The following is a 17,175-nucleotide window of genomic DNA, read 5'->3' as shown; positions in this document are numbered from 1 at the left end:
CATACAAAACCCGAAGTTAAAATCACAATACTATCTCCTTAATGAAACATAAAATACCTGTGTGCTGAAATTACAAACGCTAATGAAAGAAATAAAGACCTAAACAATGGAGAGACAGATTGGAAGATCAATCAATATAGTATAGGGTTATTCTTCCCAAACTGATCTATAGGTTTATTACAAGTCCTATCAAACCCTGGGAATGATTTTGATAGACATAAACAAGCTTATTTTAAACTTTATATGAAAAGGTACAGGCTTAGATTAGCTAAAATAAACTTGAAAAGAATAAAGTGGGAAAATCATTACAGCATACTGTATCACAGTATACTACAACATACTATACACTTAAATTACAACACAGTGTACACCTATAATCATCAAGACAGCATGGTACTGAATAGACATATAGACCAAAGGAACAGAAAAGGAACCCAGAAACAGACCCACACAAATATGCCCGACTAATTTTTGACAAAGCTCCAAAAGCAGTTCATAGAGGAAAGATAGCCTTTGCAACAAAATGGTGCTAGAGAAATTAAATGTCCATAGGACAAAAAAGAACCACAAACTGAATCTTACAACTCATAAAAAACTAACTCAGAACGGATCACCACAGACTTGAATGTAAAAAGCAAATCTACAAATTTTTTAGAAAAAAAAAAGATAAGGAAATCTCTTCAGGATTTAGAGCAAAGAATTCCTAGACCCTGACAACAAGAGCACAATTGAAAAAAAAAAAAAAGATAAACCGAATATCATCAAAATTTGAAATTTTAAAGACCTTGTTAAGAGCATAAAAACACAACTTACAGACTGGGAGAAAGTACTTAGAAACCCCTTATCTGACAAAGGACCAGTAGCTCTAATATATAACTCTCAAAACAACAGTAAAATAAATAAATAAGCAATCCAATTAGAAATTGAGCAAAAGACATGAACAGACATTTCATTTAAGAGGAGATTAAAAATGCAAAAAAATCACTTGAAAAGATGTTGAGCATCATAAGCCATTAGGGAAATCCAAATTAAAAACACAATGAGATATCACTACACACTTTTCAGAATGGCTACAGTAGAAAAAAATTCAAAATTACTTCTAGCACCTAATGCTTGCAAGAATATGGAGAAACTGGATCACTTATTTACTACTGAAAAACAATTTGGCCAGTTGTGATAAAACTAAACATGTAGCTAGCATTTGTACTCAGCAACTGCACTCTGGGGCATTTATTCTAGAGAAACCGTAACTGATGTTTATACACAAACCTGTACACAAATGTTCATATGAGCTTTGTTCATAATAGCCCCAAAATGGAAATAATCTAGACTTTTGTTCTTCCATAGGTGAAGAGTTAAACTGTGAAACACTGACACCATGGAATACTACTTAGCAATAAAAACAATGAACTAATCAATGTATATATACAACTTGGATGAATCTTGAGGGAATTGTCCTGATAGAAAAAAACAACACCAAAATGTTGTACATTTGTATATACATATGATTCCATTTATATAACATTCCTGAAATGAAAAAAAATTACAGAAATTGCAAACATTATTGCTTACAAGGGACTAGGGAATGGGGAGAGAGGAAGCAAGTAAGTTATGAAATGGCATCATTAGGCACTGTTGGAAGGGAAGAACATAGAAGGAATGAAGTATAAATACGTATGGTTATAGGGAAATTTAAGGGGGAGAATTATTACTTAAAGTATAATCTTTTATAAGCTAGAAAAACTAACTTGTCTGCCACTCTGCCATCTAACTAAAAATAAAATTTGATTAGATATTAAATATATGTAAGTAGTGACATTATTCAACAAATATTTATTGAGTATCTCTGTAAGAACTACTCTAGATGGTGAGTATACAATGGTGAACAAAGCAGGCAAGGTCCTACTCATATAACTTTTCTCCAAATGATTTTCTCTACCTGCCCCCCCACCTACATCCTCCTCCAAATGATTTTCTGAATCATGATTAACCTTAAGTCTTCAGGATCGTTTTAACCTAAACTTTGCTACTCAGACTGAAAAATGTCTCCATCACCAAATATTATCAGAATTCATATTTAGCTACTATGTATTAGACAATGTTAATGGAAATCCAAGACTTAACACATTTAACATACTCTTAGCAACTCAAGTATCTTTGGTAAGATTCCTGCCATCAATAGTATGATTATTTATTCATTAATAGTATTAAATCTTGTTTAATTAATAAGGAGAGGCCAGAAACTCTAATAAAAACAGCATCACATAAATCTATAAGGAGCAAACCATTTTTCAATAATCTTTAAGTCTTTATTCCCCCTACCACCACTCTGAAGTCAGGCCAGTATTCTCCTGCTATTAACTGGTCGTCCTGAATCCAATCTAGCTTCTCCAATCTGTTCTCCACATGTTTTTTTTTTAATCTTTATTTATTTTTGAGAAAGAGAGAGAGAGCATGAGAGGTGGAGGGGCAGAGACAGAGGGTGACACAGAATCGGAAGCAGGCTCCAGGCTCTGAGCTGTCAGCCCAGAGCCCCACGCATGGCTTGAATTCATGAACCACGAGATCATGACCTGAGGTGAAGTCAGATGCTCAACCGACTGAGCCACCCAGGTACCCCTATTCTCCACATTTTAATTAGGGATGTTTTTCTTTTGTTGCTGTTGTTTTTTTTTTTAATTTGAGAGAGAGAGTGAGAGAGCGAGAGTGAGCAAGAGAGCACATGTGGGAAAGAGGGGCAGAGGGAGAGAGAGATTCAACACAGTTTGATCCCATAACCCTGGGATCACGACCTGAGCCAAAACCAAGAGTTGGATGCTCAACCAGCTAAGCTACCCAGGTGCCCCAATTAGGGACGTTTTTTCTAAAAAACAGATCTGACCACGTCACTTCTTCACATTTTAACTCCTTAAAATGATGTCTCATTAGAGTTAATCCAACTCCTTTATTTTTTTTAATGTCTATTTGTATGTCTATTTTTGTCTTTAATGTCTATTTAATGTCTACTGAATGTCTACTGACAGAGAGCAACAGATCATTAGCGGGGGAGGGGCAGAGAGAGAGGGAAACAGAATCTGAAGGAGACTCCAGGCTCTAAGCTGTCAGCACAGAGCTTGATGTGGGGCTTGAATTCACCAACTGTGAGATCATGACCTGAGCCAAAGTTGGATGCTTAACCGACTGAGCCACCCAGGCAACCCAATCCAAACTTCTTAAAATGGTTTATAAAGCCCTCAATAAAATATCTTAAGACTTACTCTCCCTTTTATCTCTTGACACTACCAGCTCCCCCCGCCCCACTCCATGTAGAACTCTACACTCAAGATAGAGTGTAGAGCCACATTTTTGGGGTGCCTGGGTGGTTCAGTCAGTTAAGCCTCTGACTTGATTTCAGCTGGGGTCATGATCTCATAGTTTGTGGGATTCTCTCTCCCTCTCTCTTTGCCCCTCCCCCACATGCGCTCCTTCTCTATCAAAATAAACATAAACAATTTTTTTTAAAAAAGATACACATTTTTTTTTCAGTTGCTCCAATCTTTCCTTCTCTTTTCTCTCATCTTTTCCACATGTTATTTCTTTTGCTAACAACAGTCCTTCCCCAAATTTTTATCTAGATAAATCATTAACAGTTCTTCCAGGTTTTAGTTTAAATGTCACTTCTTGGCATATTTCCATTCAATCATTCAATAAATCTTTACTAAATGCTTATTGAGAGTCAAGTGCTATACTCCGTGCTTACATATTAGTAAATAAAACAGACGTGGTCCTTGCCATCCAGGAACACAAACTCTAACAACACTAATCACATTTTATTGTAATTACATGTTTTGTCATCTTTCCTCTTCATACTAATAACTAGTATCAGTTACGAGCCGAAACCAATGTAGCTGTAATAACCAACTCAGAAAACAATGAATAAATCAATAAAATCTTAAGTATACTGATAACTGATCATATGACAGATATACCCATAGTTCCCAGCCTTGATAGAAGACCCTAAAATGTTTCAAATATCTCTTTAATGGTCAGTCATCTCAAAAGAACAGTAGATTAGAGGTCAGAAGACTTACATTCTAATTCTTCAATCTTTGCAATTCTCTATCTGACTTCACACTAGTCTTTTACTATTTACAAATCACATACTCTTAAGTACAACAGTGTAATATGTAAGTGAATGATCAGTATGGAGTCTTTCAGAGTATAATTTATTTCTAGATTGGTTCAAAATTAGACTTGTTAAAAAAGTTTAGGGGGCAGCTGGGTGGCTCAGTCTGGTTAAGCATCTGACTCATGATATCGGCTCAGGTCATGATCTCACAGTTCATGAGTTTGAGCCCCACATCGGGTTCTGTGCTGATGGTGCAGAGTCTGCTTGGGATTCTGTCTCTCCATCTCTCTGTCCCTGCTCTACTTTGTACACACACACTCTCTCTCTCAAAATAAATAAATAAACTTAAAAAAAATTAAAAAATAAAAATAAAGTTTGAAAAACAGAACACGGAAACCATTTAAATAATGACTTCCAAAACTATAATAAATTATAAACTTTAGTACACTTAAGAAAATGCCAGTAATTTTGATAACACGGACATCCAGTTAAATGAAACCATTTTATAAAATAATTTCTAGCAACTAAAATAAGACTTTTAGTTCATACTCCCTTCTGCCCACATTTTCCCAAGGCCATCCTACAATCAAAATCCTACTCTTTTCTTCAAGGCCCAACTCAAACACCACCTTCCTTCAACAAAGCCCTTCCTGATCTTTCCCTTCAAAATTCCCTTGTTAGTGCAACTATACTCCCCTATATATACCTGATAGTATTATGTTCATGAGCTATAATTAGCTATATGGCACTGAGAATTCAAATTACCAATGCACACTTAACATATAGCAAGTGCCTAGAACATTATGTTTCAGTTAAGGCTTACTGAATATCTTGTTTTATTTAGCACCTCTATTTATAGTTTAGACCTACCACAGAAGGTTAAACTATAGTAATATCAAAGTTCTTTAGTTTGACAGGGCAGTTTTATGGTTCCCTGTTCACACACTGGAATGACATTTGCCACTTTGCCTTTAACTGTCAAGTTGAAAACCACTTCAGATTTGAGGATAAACTTTTATAACAAGTACAGGTCTAGATGAAACTTTCTTTGGAAAAATAGAATGAGAAAATAGTTTCCAAAACAAATCAATGCAGCCTACTTAACCTTTTAGACAAATTAAACAACAAAGTGAAACCAAGGATGAGTTTTCAGAGGTATAGGCAAACAGATATAATCATATCCAGGAGAAAAGGCATCACATTGGAAAATACTACACACAAAAAAAAATACACCCCAAAGAAGGCAATAAAAACAATTCAGAGAAAGCCATCATAATGTTATGGATTTTCTCAGCTCTTTTTTTTTTTTATCTTAAATTTAGGAATTTCTACAAGCTAGATAAGAGACATTTACAGCTTATCACACATGCTGAGGGTGGTAAACACACACATACACACACATACACACACACAGTTTTCTAAAGCTTTAGTTACAAGAAACAACAGCTTTTGAGCAGCATGTTATTAATCTAAATTTAATTAACCTAATACTTAGTAATGGTTTTTATTTTATTTTATTTACAGACTACACTAGCATCAGTTTGGAGCAAATTACAAAGAAATCCATCACAAGGAAATATGTGTTCTAAGTAAACAGTATGAAGGTAACAAGACAAACAATCTGATTATTCAATATTAAATAACTGAATGCAACACATAAAACACAACAGTATGTTAATTGGTGGATTTAACAATAAAGGAGAAAAATCTTTGCCAATTATATATTCTTTGATGGAATTAAGTTATGATGAAGGGGACATAGCAAACCTTTGAGGAATCTCACAACTAAAGGAATACACCAGCCTTCTCTAGGCTCAGACCTTGTTTGTGGCAACATAGCTAAGCACGCCAAGAAAGTCGGTATTGTCATAAATACAGGACCCATTATGGTGCCTCTCTCAGGAAAATGGTGAAGAATAATGAAATAAGCCAGCACATCAAGTACACTTGCTCCTTCTGGGGCAAAACCAAGATAAAAAGACAAGCTGTGGGGATCTGGCGTTGGGATTCCTGCGTGAAAATGGTAGTTGGTAGTGCCTGGACCTGCAACACCACCTCCACTGCCACAGTAAAAGTCTGCCATCAGAAGAATGAAGGAGCTCAATGACCAGTAGAAACTCTACCATTTGAAACACCGCTACGCTATAATGAGTGGGCTTGTTTTGTAGCAAAATTACTTTGGCTTGTTGTTAAATTTATTAATTTGATGTTCCAATTCGTGTCGCATTAACTTTGCTTTCTCAAAAGACCTAGAAATTTAAAATCCTTCTAATTAAAAAAAATGCACCAATAAATACACTTTTCACTGATTACACTGACATGGATTAAAACACAAGTTAATATTCAGTGGGGTGTGGGGAAAGAGATATTCTCAAACACTGCTAACAAAAATGTTAAGTGATGCAATCTTATTGCAATTTTGCAATATATATCAGAAATTAAAATGCACATACACACTCACCTGCAATCCACTGCTACAAATTATCCTACATTCTCACACAATTCCAATAATTTAGTGAAATATATACACAGTAAAGAATATTGATTACAGCATTATATAAACAGGAAAAAAACCTGAGATTTATCCAAGTATCTCTATCAGTAAGGAAACAATTATATTAAATGTAATACATATATGGAAAAATGTCCAAGATATAATTGACAAGTGTAAAGAGAAAGATGCAGAATATATACCTGTTCTTTCTGATGATTTATGGGGAGTACAGAGCTGGGTGAGAGAGGGAAGTTTTACTTATTGGAAACATTTCTATATTATTTGCTCTTATGCAAATAAGCTTATGTGACTTCTTTAAAAAATAACATTTCCAAAATCCTAAATGTTACTTGGCAATATATTTGAAAAAGGTAAAATGCACATTGTGCAATCTCATCTAGAATGAAGAACATACATTTTTGTTAATTTAAAAGTTTTCTTTTTCACATTACAACAAAGGGCAGCACAACTACACTGCTACTAAAGTGAAGCATAGAGAGATTAATTTGAAAATTAAGGAAATTAGCTAACATAAGATAAATATTCATAAAGAAATTCAAATCCTTGGACTTAGGAACTCTGCGAAATGAAAAAAGCAGCTGCTGACCATATAAACTATTGAAGGGCAAAACGAAGGGGAAGAATCTGAAACTGAGGTTTACCTATCAGCTTCTGAGAAGAAAAACTAGTCTAAAATCTTTCAAATACATGTTAAGTCAAACAACCTCAAGGTTAAATTTCTCCGAATGCTCAAATTTTATCAACAAGAAAACTAAACACACTTCACATCCATGATAAAATAAAACAAATAACTGAAGTTCTACATTTGATAAGATCTATGTCTATGAAAATCCTTGTAGGGATCAGAAGAAACAGCAAGAGACGGGGTCAATGTCCAACTCTGTGTTCAACCTTTATGGCAGAGGCTGCAGAGAGGAAAAGCAACAAATTGATCCCAGTGGGGAAGAACCTCTCCTTGCTTTGGACTTGCTAGAAGGCATAAAAATCCCCCAGGTGACTACAACAGCCAACCCAACTAGCCAAATTTCAAACACGGAAGAAAAAAAACTAGTATAAAATGCTTTAAAATATTCTAAAAGCTTCATTTCTTAATAAAGTGTATTATTTATATATATTATAGACCTAGAAAGGTAAAACAAAATTTTTAAAAATATTTTTCATCAAACAGCAAGCTTCCTAAGCTACAGAAATCAAAAATGTTATCATAGTTCCAGACTATGATTCAATTTCCTTCTCTACTCCAATATTTTTTTTTACCCTCAGGAAAATGAGAAAAAGTTTTCTTTATTAGATGTGACCAGTCTTCCTAATCTCCTGCTTGTATTAGTCCAATACATCTTTAAAAATCTTTAAAGAAATAAGTAGTACAAACTCACAAAAAGAATACCATTAGTACTAAACACTCCAACTGCCATAACATGGATTAATACCTTCATTTGAAAAGAATAATCAAAACCAACACGGTTTTCCTTAAGGTCTCAACTAAGAACATCACGAGCCATTTTTTTCAACTGGACTGAAAGAAGACTCGAGGGAGGTTTTATTTCTCCTTCCAAAATGTCTATAATGCTGCTTCTGTATTGCCTCATTGGCTCCTTCATACAGTGCAATAGCAATCGAAGTGCCAATGTCCTCACCCCATTCCAGCCAGTATTCTCAATCCCTACTTGTCCGAGACAGAACTCTATTCAGTGTTCTATGTTTTACAAACATTCATTAAGTACACACAGTACTCTGGCACTGTGCTACTAAGATAAGTAAGACACTGGTGGTGTCTCCCTTCAAAGAGCTCACCAAAGTCCAGTAAAGAAAACATACTACTGCGGAAGTGTTAGGTCTGGCTCAAAGGACAAGATAATGCTTCAGATGGACTATTTCAGGAGATAACCTGACAATGAGGAGGAAGGACAATGGCAGCTGGGGAGACAAGGGGCTGGGGAAGAGTGACAACATTTAATCAGGACTAAAACTAAATATATGAAACATCATACTTATTTTACTCAGATAATTCTAGCATTCTGGAATAGCTGCAGTGAGACCATTGTATGCCATATTACAGAGCCTACATTTTCTTGCGCAGGTGACAGGGGAACAATGAAGGGGACAACTAGAGGGAAAAAAGCAATGTAGAATGCTGGCAAGTGAGGTCAGAGACTTGGAGAATAAAAAAAATTATAGAGAAAAAAATATGTAGCATGAAATATTACTCAGCAATAAAAAGTAATGAACTTCCGATACAACCACATGGAGAAAACTCAAAAATACTATGTTGATTGGAAAAAGCCATACAAAAGAGTATAATGTTACAGAATTCTATATACATAAAATTCAAGAACAAGCAAAATTAAACTATGCTGATAAAATTCAGAAAGATGCTTACCTCAGGGGGAAAGGCATTGGATTGGAAAGGCAAGAGTATGAGGAATTTTCTGGGCAATGAAAATGTTCTGTATCTTGACCTCTATGGTAGTCACATGTGTGCACATATATGTAAAAACCCCATTTAGCTCTATACTTTAAAATTTACCACATATAAATTACAACTTAAGCTATGTAAAAATGTACATATTTTACTAAAAAAAGAAAAAATGCATACATAATTGTGGTAGAATAAGGCCAGAATAAATTAAATCAGTGTCATCCCTTAAGCAATATCTGACTTTTAAGAAATCAGAATAAAGGTTCTAACAGACACTGTATATTCAATTAGTAAACAAAATCCCTATAAGACGTTATGTAAAAAAGTCTAGCTTCTTTTCCCCTACAAGAAGATATACAGGCAAGTATTCTTTATAATAAATGCTGTGAAAACAGTGTACTTTTCCCAAAGAAAAGAAATAGCTCACTATAAACAAAAAAAAATAAAAATTTTCTATACAGCAATACCTACCTTACAAGAAGTACTATAAAGATTAATAAGGCATGAGAAGCAGTTAACACAATATAGAGCACAGTAAGAACTCTTCACACTGTCATTACAATTATTATGTAACAGCAATAAAACTGAAACTTTTTTGCCTAAAAAGTTTCCAATTATGCCTAAACCACTTACTGAGAATACACTGTTTAACTGCATATTACTCAACTACAGCACTTCTCACTCTGGGCTCTTTTTTTCTTTTTTTAACTTTGAAATCAGCAAGTTTCTGACAGCTGAAACATCTGGTTAGATTGGAGAAAGACCAAATTAACTACAATTTATCAAAGTATTCTTTTTAATCTGCTTATATCCTGAAACCATGTTCATTTACCAAAAGACAGCAAATGTATCCTTTTAACATCTCAACAGCTTATATTATTGAAAACCCATATACCAAACCAAACAAGTACATGATCACAATTCAATTCCCTGAAAATCAACAGTCTTAAAAAATTAAAGCAAAGCACAATGCTAAATTATAAAGTCATTCAGTACAAATATTCATAAGAAAAATATTATCATTTACAGTTCTGAACATTATACTAACATTAAAAAAACACAATTTGGCAAATTTAATCAATTTGTAGAAGGGCTTCATTAATAGAAACAAAAAAGTAAAATTCACAAAGGCAAAAACTACTCAAGTACTATCATCCACTAAGAAAACATTGAAGCAATCTAGCAAATCTCTTACTGAACTGGTTTCTGAATAGCTAAACCAAATGCCAACTCAATTTTCTATGTTTAATAGTCACTGGAAACTGCATTAAACTCAACATAAAAGAAGGAAAATGAAGAATTTAGTTCCACAATTTCATAGCTCTACTGTTACTTCCACCAAATCAACTGGAGCAAGTACATCAAAAAGTCAGTTCTTCGTATTTCAAAATTTTATTGAAAAACTCATTAATTCTGAACTTAAAGACACATTTTTAAAACATAAGTTTTTTTGTATTATTCCTACTTTGATACGTAACACTTAACAAAGTCTTCTACTTACCTAGATTTTGTCTTATTAACATCTCGTTGCAAAAACAATCTCATTCGAAATTAACTCAAACCTGAAAAAATACATGCAAAGACCATCATTTAGTTTTCTGCTTCAGATAGAAATAAGTACATTTCTATGACACGCTTATTGTTTTAAATTAAAAACTGCAAATCTAATTATTTTCTTTATATAACATCTATCTGAAAAAGTCATTCAACTAAAACACGATCATTTTAAACTTTTAGGAAACTTACTAAATACTACCTTTTTGATGAACTGAGATATATTCAAATGAAAAACTTAATCTTTCTAGTTATCTTAAAAAAGATTTACAATATGGGGCACCTGGGTGGCTCAGTTGGTTAAGCATCCGACTTCAACTCATGTGATGATCTTGCAATCCGTGAGTTCGAGCCCTTCATGGGGCTCTGGGCTGACAGCTCAGAGCCTGGAGCCTGCTTTGGACTCTGTGTCACCCTCTCTCTCTCTCTGCCCCTCCCCTGCTCACACTCTGTCTGTCTGTCTCTCTCTCTCTCAAAAATAAATAAACCATAAATAAATTTTTTTAAAGATTTACAATAACTTATTTTGATTAATTTTAATAGTATAGCAATAATTAAAATCAGTATTTGTTAAAACACACACTTCTATCTAGATGTTTGTCTAATACTATTACATACATGCCAAAAAGTACACCAAAAAGCTGAAGATAAAAATACAGTATGAGATGGCATAAAAGTATACACTAATAATAACTGTAATAATGACTAACAACGATTATTTGCTAAATGCCATGGGCCATTATTCTAGAAGGCAGTATATACTGATACTCTCCTACTTCCTCAATTTAACCTACAATCTAGCATAATGTGACCGCCACCCCAACATTCCCTTATACTTGAAAAATTACCTACCTCTAATTTTTCACATTTCACAAATTCTGAAAACTCAGTATGTCTTATTCTGTACTCTACACATCTCCTCTCCTTATCTGAAACAAGCTTGTTACTCTTTTAAATTCTTATTCCCCAAAAATGGCACCACCATACCTACTGCCATTCCCACCTAGATTACTGTAACTACTCTGTTTCCAGACTATCATCTCAAATTCATCCTTCTCAGAATCATATAAGTCCTCATTTTCAAACAGCTATACTGAAGATGTCACATCTATGCTTCAAGTCCTTCAACACTACTCATCAATGATCTCATCCTTATCGATTTATCCCCAATCTTTACTCTCCCATTCACTCCAGGTTTCTAATACTAAACCCCTTCAACTCCCAGAACAGCTCCCACGCACACTCAACTTTCATGCTTTTTAACATGGCAAACTACACTTACTGTCTCTAACTTTGCTAACATATTTTTTACTAGTTTTGCAATATTCAAATATTAGTTTGAATATTAGTTATCCCGAAAGATCCTTCTCTAATTTCTTCAGCGATGTTGTGTTTCTCAATTGCTATTAACAACTGGTGATAGCTCTGTATCAATTGTTTACTTGTGTGTTTTTCTGAACTACAGTGTGGACACACTGAGGCCAAGAAGTCATTCAGCTTATTTCAGCATTTTCACTGGATGGTACGTGGTAAAAGTACAACAATGTAGGCTGAATGAAAGACAAGAAATTTTGTGTTGTATCCCAAAATGTACATAGGGAAATAAGTAAAATTCAGGCTAATGAGTTTAATTCACATTTCCAGGACTAGAGAAAAAAAGTTCATATCACTTCTGAATACAGTAATATTACTTTATGAAATAACTACATCTAAGTAAGATACAACTGACAAAAATCAGACCAATGCAAACTTCTATAGAGTAAATTAATTAATTTCACTGATCATCAGTACCAAGATTTTGGTTCTAAATGTTTGCATCCCTACTGAAAACAAAGTTTGTGGACTACAATTCCCAGACTAATTAAAGTATTGGACTTAAGCAAAAAAGAGTTGGAGAAGAAGGTAAATATGGTTTTAATACTAATAATGTCAATAAACTAGAAAGGTGGTTCACAAACTTCAGCATACATCAGAACCACCTAGAGAGCATGTTATACAGACTGCCAGCCCCCACCCTCAGAGCTCCTGATTCAGTAGTTCTAAGTTGGAGCCTAATAATTTCCATTTCTAGTAAGTCCCTAAGATCATGCTGCTATTTCCAGGGCCACAACTGAGAATCACAGGCCTGGAGTTTTCTACATAATGTCTAGAAGAGACAAGAATATTCTCTCTGCCATCCACTACCACCAATCTTTACCTACCCAGAACTGGATACTGTGACCTATTGCAAACTAAACTATAAATCAAAGTGAGAGGACTAAAAGTCCACTAGGAGTTGCTGAGTGTGAAAGGATGAAAAACAATGGCCCTGCAAAAGAGAATGCACATCCTAATACCTGTGAATATTACCTTGTATGACCGCTCCTCCCAAAAGAAAAGTCTTTACAGATGTAATTAGTTAAAAATTTGAGATGGAGAGAATACCCTGGATTATCTGGGTGGGCCCTAAGTACAGTCACATATATTCCTGAAAGAGAGGAGACAGGGAAATGTGACTATACAAAGAGAAGGTGAAGACAGAGTAGAGATTTGAAACACTGGCTTTGAAGATTGCAGCCACAGTCAGGAATGTCAGTAGCCACCAGAATTGAAAGGGAACTTTGTAGAAAGTTTCACCATTTCTTAAAGTGTCAAATATACAACTACTACACGTATAATCCAGTCATTCCACTTCTAGGTATCTACCCAAAGAAATGAAAGCATATGCTCATATAAAAACTTACAAACGTTCACCTTTATTTGTAATAGCCAAAAATTGAAGGAAAAATTGTCCACCAACATGTGAACCCTTACAGTTTTACAATGGAGTAAGTAGGAGTGAATTAATGACACATGCAATGTATATGAATTTGAAAATTATGCTGACTGAAAAAAATATAGACAAAAAGATTATATACTGCATAAGGGAGGAGCAATAAATATGAAAGGATTAAAAGGGGCACAAGTAAAGTTTGAGGGTAAAGGATAAGTTTATAATCTTCATTGTGGTGATGATTTCATGGGTACACACAGATACGAAATGCATTCAAATTGTACACATAAAACATGATTTATTACATACCAATTACACTTCAATAAAACGGATTATAAGATCACAATATACAAATATTAATAAACTTGGGAAAACAATGAAATCTCTAATTAAAGAAGTTAGAGTAATAATAATGAATACAAAAAGAATATTGTCATTTATAACCAAAAAAGAGTAGAGGTGAAAATAAATCCTCTTTCAACATCTACAACTGGTACTACAACTTTGGTAATTCAATGCATGAACGATGCTTCCAGAATGTCATTAGATATATTCAATAAAACGTACGTAACTAGAATCATCTGGACCTCTGAACAGATTGACATATTTAATTTATACTTGCCTAAACTTCTATACCCAAACACAATTCCTCCTGAAATATAATAAAGGTCAACCTGGAACTAAACAAATATAGAATATTAATTTTACATCATGAATCAAAAATATGTCTGCAAAAACAGCTCCAATTCTACACTTCCCCATTATTCATGCATTTGACAATGAGGCTTTGCAGTTTCTCCCATCAAGAGGTAGAGTGTTTTCCCCTACTCTTAAATCTAGGCTTCCTTATGAGGAAGATCAATAGAATGTAACAGACGTCAGTTCACAAATTCTGAGCTAGACCTCAGGAGACCTTGCATGGTTCTTCTTAGAATCCTGCTACCATCATGAGAACAAGCCTACTCTAATCTGCTGGAGGATAACAGGACAGACCAAATGTCCCACCACAGGCCACCCTAGGGAACTCAGTCAAGAGCACCAACGCCACCTTCCTGACCTGCTGCTGAATGCAGACTCATAAATGAGTCCAGGCAAGACCAGAAATACTGCTCAGCTGACTTACAGACTTGTTTTAACAATAAAGGTTTGTCTTAAACCACCAAGTTTTAGAGTACAAGTAAAACCCTGAATTGCAAGTAACTTGGTCTGTGAGTGTTCTGCAAGACCAGCAAACATTTCTAATAAATTTTAAAACAAGTGATGTCTTGCAATCTGAGTAGTAGGTGACACCGAATGTCACATGATCACAACTGAGCCAATGGTTCTTGAATTTGCTTTGCTTTACAAGTGCTTTGGATTATAAGCATTTCCAGAACAAATTATGCTCACAAACCAAGGTTTTACTGTAGTCTATTACACAGTAACAGCAAACTGATACAACTCAATCCTAAAGAAACCAAATTAAATTATTCTTATCCCTAGAAGGGTTTTTATTTTTCTTAAGCATTAAAAAAAAATTTAATGTTTATTTTTGAGAGAGACAGAGCATGAGTGGGTGAGGGGCCGAGAGAGAGGAAGACACAGAATCTGAACAGGGGCTTAAACTCACGAACTGTGAGATCATGACTTGAACCGAAGTTGAACACTCAACCAACTGAGCCACCCAGGAGTTGCTAGAAGAGTTATTTTAGATTAACAATTGACCTCAATTTTTGAAGGCAAGGAAAAAAGAGACATAAAAGTCTCTTTTACTCTTTTATTAGCAGTGACTCTACAAAACATCTTGTGAGTTTGTCAATTTCAAGAGACATATAAACTGAGCAAAATCCTTTTTACAAGTAATGTTACCAGTCAACTATTATTTTTTGTGAAATTCTGTGGCTAGACAGCTTTACTAGATATAACCATATAATGAAAATTTTCAGGGTCCTCCAAAATGATCTATGAAAACTATTAACGAGCAATCTGCTATCTTACCTAACATCCTTTTTCCGATTTATGTTAATGGCACCCTGACTGCCCATTAATAAAACACTCTTCACTCAACTGTTAAAGTGGCACCATAGGCCTCCGGACTGAGGGATGAACAAGTGGCATCCAGGCTGATGAGAATTCCTCAGGCAGCCACAGCAATTTGTTCATAGATGAGGAGGCAGGCCAGTGTGGGAAATTGGGAATCCTTCCCAGGATGTTTCCAAGTACTAGGAAAGATACACTCTTCAGTGGAAATAACAGCCATGAGAATTATGTATGTCAGAGCAGCCAGCAGCATCTCTGCCACATCACAACATACTTAGTAATGAAGCCACCATAGAAAAAACCCAAGCCAAAAGCTTTAATCATTACCACAATGACACTATATGCACCCATCAATCCAAACATTCTCGAAATAACTGTAGTAATAGCAGAATAGTAAATAACTTATCAATCCTCCTACTGAAGTACCTACTAGAGAAACTGAACAAAATATTTAAAAAACTATCAATTTGAAGGCACCAAAAAGTTAACACAACAGTAAAGAATGACCTGGCCAAGATCCAAGATGGGATGGAAACCTACTGATACAAACCCAGCATCCAAGGATGTTTCTTTGCCTTGGGGGTTTTTACCAATACAGATGAGGCAGCTGAGAAACTGATCATAATTTCTGACGTTGTTTTAGAGCTAAGGGGACCAAAACAGGAATGCAAGGTTCAGAAATGGTGGGAGCCATACTGAATACTGCCTGCTATTAAACTGAGACTCCAAAGGACTAAACTCTAGTGAGCCAGAAGTAAACAAGTCCTTGCATGTACTGCAGCCCTACCTAAAGACTTTAGTTGAGCAAATTAAAACAAAAACAAACAAACAACACATACTCAATCCCTAAAATTTAAATAAAGTAATCCCAGATTGCTGGTCACCCCAGGTGAGGCACAAGCAAACAAAAATTATCTCTGGAAAAAGATAATACAGAATTATTATCAGATTTTAGGCCTGGAGAAGCAGCTGAAAATAGAAATAGAAATTTAAGTGAGAGAACTAGCAGTGAGAGAACCAGAGAAGTAGTGAAAAAATTATCAGCATAAACTTTGCTAAATCACCAGATGACTGATGAACGAAGTATGTAAAGAGAACTGCAGGGGTCAAGGGAAAAAAATCTGGCAGAGGCCAGTATTTTTACACTTGAAAAACAGAGCTGTACTACTGATGCTTTTTCAACAGAGCGCATTTCTCAAGTGTGCACCATTTGGGCAACAAGAAGGTGAAGCCTTACAAGGCTGAAGTGCCAGAGGACAGAACCATAGCCCAGGAGAACAGATGAAAACTAGTGGAATCCCTAGAAGAAAACCACAGGGCAAGCATCAAAATCAGACTATAAACCTCACCCAACAAATCTCAGAAAAACACCAACAGAAACTGGAGTCACTAAAACATGTTAATATAATGTCCAGTTTTCAAGCAAAATTATATCCTACACAAAGAAAGAGGAGATTGTGATCCATACTCAGGAAAAAAAGGGGAGTCAATTGATACATTTGGAAACTGGCAAATGGGAACTAAAACCACTACACACTCTCCAAAATGACTAAAATTAAAGATTAACAATATAAAGTGTTGGTAAAATTGAAATGCAAAGTGTTGATGAGATTGTAAATTGTTACAAAACACTTTGGAAAAAAAGTTAGTATCTTCTGACATTAAACATAAATGTACCCTAAAACCAAGCTATTAAACTCCTGGATATTTACTCAATATAAATGTGTGCATGAGTACACGAGGAGACATGCACAAGTAAATACATAGCAGCATTATCCATAAAAGCCTAAAAAGCCTAAAAAGTAGAA

At 34.9% G+C, this 17,175-nt stretch overlaps 1 protein-coding gene across 27 annotated transcripts in view; it reads right to left on the bottom strand.

The window, feature by feature from the left end:
* ZNF644 (zinc finger protein 644) overlaps positions 1–17,175 on the bottom strand; it is a 104,396-nt gene that overhangs the window by 63,573 nt on the left and 23,648 nt on the right. For 23 of the 27 annotated variants that reach the window (XM_058716631.1, XM_058716617.1, XM_058716626.1 and 20 more), the window contains one exon: positions 10,544–10,604. In XM_058716631.1, the coding sequence (XP_058572614.1) occupies positions 10,544–10,587 (44 nt within the window). In that variant the 5' untranslated portion in view covers positions 10,588–10,604. Of the gene's footprint in view, positions 1–10,543; positions 10,605–15,395; positions 15,550–17,175 lie in introns of all 27 variants that reach the window. The other 4 variants (XM_058716614.1, XM_058716625.1, XM_058716622.1 and 1 more) reach the window with 1 other exon arrangement.

This window comes from Neofelis nebulosa, chromosome 2 (genome assembly GCF_028018385.1).
Source record: "Neofelis nebulosa isolate mNeoNeb1 chromosome 2, mNeoNeb1.pri, whole genome shotgun sequence".
Classification (NCBI taxonomy): domain Eukaryota; kingdom Metazoa; phylum Chordata; class Mammalia; order Carnivora; family Felidae; genus Neofelis; species Neofelis nebulosa.
Note: the sequence above shows the minus strand (reverse complement) of the source record. Positions and strands in the feature narration are given on the sequence as shown.